Source organism: Monopterus albus, unplaced genomic scaffold (assembly GCF_001952655.1).
Source record: "Monopterus albus unplaced genomic scaffold, M_albus_1.0 scaffold202.1, whole genome shotgun sequence".
In the NCBI taxonomy this organism is placed as follows: domain Eukaryota; kingdom Metazoa; phylum Chordata; class Actinopteri; order Synbranchiformes; family Synbranchidae; genus Monopterus; species Monopterus albus.
The window spans coordinates 176-4,911 of record NW_018128082.1 but is presented as its reverse complement, the minus strand read 5'-3'; the positions used below and the strand labels follow the sequence as shown (position 1 = coordinate 4,911).

At 41.3% G+C, this 4,736-nt stretch overlaps 1 protein-coding gene across 1 annotated transcript in view; it reads right to left on the bottom strand.

Annotated features, from left to right (window-relative positions):
* The window catches only part of inppl1a (inositol polyphosphate phosphatase-like 1a), a 20,884-nt gene extending 16,944 nt beyond the window's left edge, over nt 1-3,940 (bottom strand). The window contains exons 1-4 of the mRNA XM_020618169.1: nt 3,005-3,940; nt 2,242-2,389; nt 920-1,001; nt 689-802 (exon numbers count right to left, since the gene is read on the bottom strand). Coding sequence (XP_020473825.1) covers nt 689-802; nt 920-1,001; nt 2,242-2,389; nt 3,005-3,208 — 548 coding nt within the window. The 5' untranslated portion in view covers nt 3,209-3,940. The remainder of the gene's footprint in view (nt 1-688; nt 803-919; nt 1,002-2,241; nt 2,390-3,004) is intronic.
* Nucleotides 3,941-4,736: the final 796 nt, after the last annotated feature.

The window sequence follows — 4,736 nt, the reverse complement described above, 5'->3', positions numbered from 1 at the left end:
AACAGCAACCTTTGCATCTTTGAGTGTATTTACAGCCCTTTACCATGGTCCTCACTGTGGCTTCCAAGCAGGCTAAGTAAATTCTCCCGTGTTGAGCCTTATTTTAACATGCAAAGTCTGCACACCACCAGAAGACCAATAAAAGTGTAAAAAGTGATTCCTTATTCCATCACTGCCTCTGACCTCTGATGTATTTTTGTGCTCATTTTGCTGCTTTAAGCAAACTGATTTCACAGACAAATGATGACCACTGTGACCAAAAGGAATTACCTACAGGTGACACTATGATAAAAGTTCATGTTAAGGTCACTCGTCAGTTGGACAAAATTCTTACAGGTAGTTTGGCGTATTTTGAAAATCTAAAACAAAAAGTAACTTTGACTAAAAAAAAAAAAACACTTGCTAGAAAACTATCAAAACGATGAAGACAATTATCTAATTCTCTTCAAGTCCAGCGTGCAGCAGTCTGAGCATAGACCTTGGCTTTACTTTATGAATCTACACAGATCTAAACAACACACACATCTACCTGCACACACAAGCATCTGAGCTTTATATCGTCTGTGAGCAATGTGCGTTTCAACAGGATGTGGCTTTGCTTCTTTATGCAAATGCAGGGGCAAGCAGGAGAATGGAGGATGTTAATATGTCTCCTAATGAACATGAGATTAAGAAAGTGTTTGCTTACTGCATGCTGTGTATGTGAAACAGATCTAACCTTGCCACCGAGTGTGTGTACACATCTGTGCTGCTTACTATTTCTGAGATACAGTCACTTTCCCTGTCAAACGTCCTCCTTCCTCTGTGGTTAGCATGTTGGTTAAGAAACTCTGCATGAAGTTGGTGATTTGATTCTCAGCATTTAAATCATTACTGCAAAATGGAGACAATGAAGTGAGTCCTTGAATAAGCTTTGTACCTGTCTGTAGGGATGTCTGGTCCAGGGGAAGTCAAAGTGGAGGCAGAGCGAGGAGGGAGGGGTGGTTTCTCGTCTTCCCCATCTACCAACCACAGAAAAAGGAGATTTACAATCCGACACAACCCCTTAATTGAACACTGCAGCTAATTGGACTGATATGAAACCACTAGAGATGTAACGATACCAAAAACCGGTTCTAGGAAAACACCACAATAAAAAGTCCACAATATAACACATATATGGATCCTATAGCCTTAGTCAGGTTTAACTTTGACGTGGTCTACTTTTCTTTTTCTAAGTGAAAATACCTAAGGGTGGTCACTTACTAAGTTGTTGGTTTTGTGTATGTGCGTGTGTTAAAGTGTAGTGCACAGCTGAGCCCTGACTGTTTCTGTAAGATGTATCCAGAATCATTTCAGTCCCAAACAGGGCTAGTATGCTGCATCAGCAGTATTTGCAAGTTGTTATGTGTTTAGCCAGTTTCTTTTCCACCCATATCATTTCTTGAAACAGGAAAACTGAAATGCTACCACATATCAGCTGTAGAAGTCGACGATGGAGCAACCACTAGGTCAGTTTCAAGTTCTGCAACCTGAACGCACCTATACTAGCAAAATAACCACAGGTAATCCCCTGGTAGATACATCACAGTCCCACGACGGTATAACAATATTGTGAACTTGCAAATATCATTACTTCCCTAGAAACCGAAACACAGCATGGTGATGGACAAACAAACAGAGGTGGACAAATAGCAGAAACAACTCCAGCAACTCTCTAAGCAATAAACATGTTTCAAATTGTGTTTCAACTGTCATTTCCATTCGGCCACGTGGCAGTTCATGAGTTACACATCCCTGGGGGACTGGCAGAAACAGCAGTGACTCAAAATATTCTAATTATAACCCAAACGACTCAAACATGAAGATACAAACAGAAGCACTCTGTGTTTTGTATGTCTATCCCCACAGTACCCATAAATGAGGATTCAAATAAGGACACAGAGCAGTTTGACTGATCTGAGTACAGTATAAAGAAGAATGCAAGTCTTAATTGTGCATTTGAGCAACTGTTTAAAGATTTTCAAACAAACAAAGACCGAACAGAACAATACAATACAAAGGCAATTACAAACCCTAAGCCTACAAACAGAACAACTCTCTTGTCTTTAACCATACTCCCTTGTTTCCTCTCTCTTGTATTTTTTCCTTACATATTTCTTGCATCTTTAGTGGGAAGAACTACGATGCAAGTGAAGGAAAAGTGGATGCAATTAAGGGAACTGAGATGTACCACCGTGTGCTTGTGTAGGATCTATATACCTGAATAGTCTCTGTCATCACTGACAGCTGTTTCCTCCCTTTCCACAGGGTAAAGCAGGGTGGTGACCAGACCCTGGTTGGGCTGAAGGTACAGTGACACCAACTCTGGTAGTGTTTTAAACCGCTTAGGCTGCACACCCTGGGACGTCTGAGAGAGACAGGGAGAGATGCACCGAGAGACAGAGGAAGAGAAGGAAAGTTATTTTCTACATGGTATGAGCATAACAATCTAAACCCCCTAGCTATGTTATTGAAATCTCTGGGGGCCCCTATTGTTCTCCATTTAATGCTGTGTAAGCAAATATGGCCCAGTAGTCTAAATACAGGCTAATTCAAACCAGGAAGAACTGTTTTGGAAAACATTGATTGTAAACAAGTTTGGTTCCAGGAAGCAAAATAAGACTTTTAGACTCTCTCCAATGTGACATTTATGACCCCAGGAACCATACAGCAGCGAGCCAGATGTCTGCGATGCAGCCACACGGACAGTCTGAAGCACCACGTTGCCGTGTGTATGACTGAGTGTGAGTGTCGGAGACAGAGTGCTATAAGTGTGGCTGGGGGCGGTGGGGACTTCACAGCTGTTGGGCACAAGGCACAAAGAGGCTGCTGTGGGAGTGTGTGTGTGTGTGAGTGAGAGAGCTCAACGTCAACAAATGCATCTCTGCCTGCCAGTTGCTACTGAAGCAAATAGTTTACGCTGCGCACATATACACACTTAACCTCAGGAGACTGTGTGCGTGTATGTGTGTCTCCTCTGTACCTGTACAGCCAGAAATCCTTCATCATCTGGGAGGATTCTGTACGTGTGGACATGTTTCTGCAACCTGCCGAGAAAGAGCAAGAGACAGAACGGGATGAAGAGTGAGCAGTGGGAACAACAGAGACAGAACAAAGAAACAGAGAAGATGCTCAGAAGGTTAGAGCAAACATAGTGAACAACAAAATAACATTTCAAATCTGACATTCCCACATACAGTCTTGTACTTGACCTCAGTGGATAGGGGGTGTATATGTACTGTATGTATGAGAGTGAGGGGGGTTTAGGCAACCTGCTGCTGTCCGTCACACTTGTGAGTGGACATTATCTTTACAGCAGCATGACGGTAAAGCAGAACAGACTTGAACCTGGTATTTATACAACTAAAATTTCTGAGCGAGTACAGATTAAAGGAAAATTACCCAGTCATCGTTTGACTCTCTTCCAGACTTTGTGATGTTTTTCTGTCAGTCAGCATCTGGGTTAAACTTCATAGTGTGAGTTGCATCGCTGATTGAACCACAAGCTTTATTTTTAACCGACTCCTGATCAATTTTCTGACTTTGTGTGTGATTGCAGTCACGGCCATGGCTACATGCCTGCAGCCACAAGCTGGCGTTGGATGATTTTTATGTCTGCACTTCATGTCTGCTCAGTGAACCAGACACAAAATGTTAAATTTGCCAAACAAACGTTGTGGTTTTCGTCTGTCGGTGTATGCGTGCGGCGTGGCTGTACATCTGTTTAAAAGTTAGGGTGCTGGCAGCCTATGCAAAACATTTCAGTAATCCTTCCACTTCTGCTAAAAGACCATGTTTATTTACAGTATGCGTGTATACTGTATAAACAGAGGGGGGATGCTGGGAATGATGATGTCCAGTGTTGGGATTTAATCCTGCCTTGTCCACTCAGCAGTTTTTCAGGTCTTTCCAGGTCACTAAGATAAGGACTGTAATAAAATGTATAGTAAATGTTTCAACAAAAGGATAATTTTTCAAAATTCCGAATATTAAATACTGGTACAGCTGCATAAAATTCATGTTAGAAATTGGACCGACACTTCATAAGAAGGTACACCAGTTTTAATTTAGACTAGAAGTGTCACACTTGGTTGAGTTTTTACACTGGTGATGTTACTCATGCTCTTCTCAGACTGGCACAGTTCTCTTTCAATCAATTCACTTGGTACAGCACATATTGTACAGGATATCACATATGAAACATGTATCTCGTTCCTGTCTTTCAGGGAGCAGAAGTTATAGTCATAACATGTCGTTACATAAACCTGAACAATATCCATTATCAGTAGGCTTTTTTTTATTTTTATTCTTGCTGACATTAGAAAATCTAATCGGCATTTTGTCTTGATTCAACAGAGTTTTACGTGTGACAAAATAGTGCCCGTGCTCAACAGGCAACTGAAAGCTGTTTCCAGTACATTAGGGAATGAATTATGATGCTTTCTCAGGAAGGGACATTATGTTGCTGTAGTGTTTCTGCTGCCAAATCAACTAGATGTGCCTTTTGGTGTGTTTCTTTATTTGACATTGCTGCCTTTATCTGACAACAGGCAGAATGTCAGCGTTAAATATACCACCAGAACACACAACACAGAAGTTACCATAATGAACTGATGTACAGTATTTTATATATATACAGCATAATCATTGTTGCCAATGATACTTCCTTATTTCAGGTGTCTTGCAGCTGGTCATACCAACAGTATAAAGTAGAT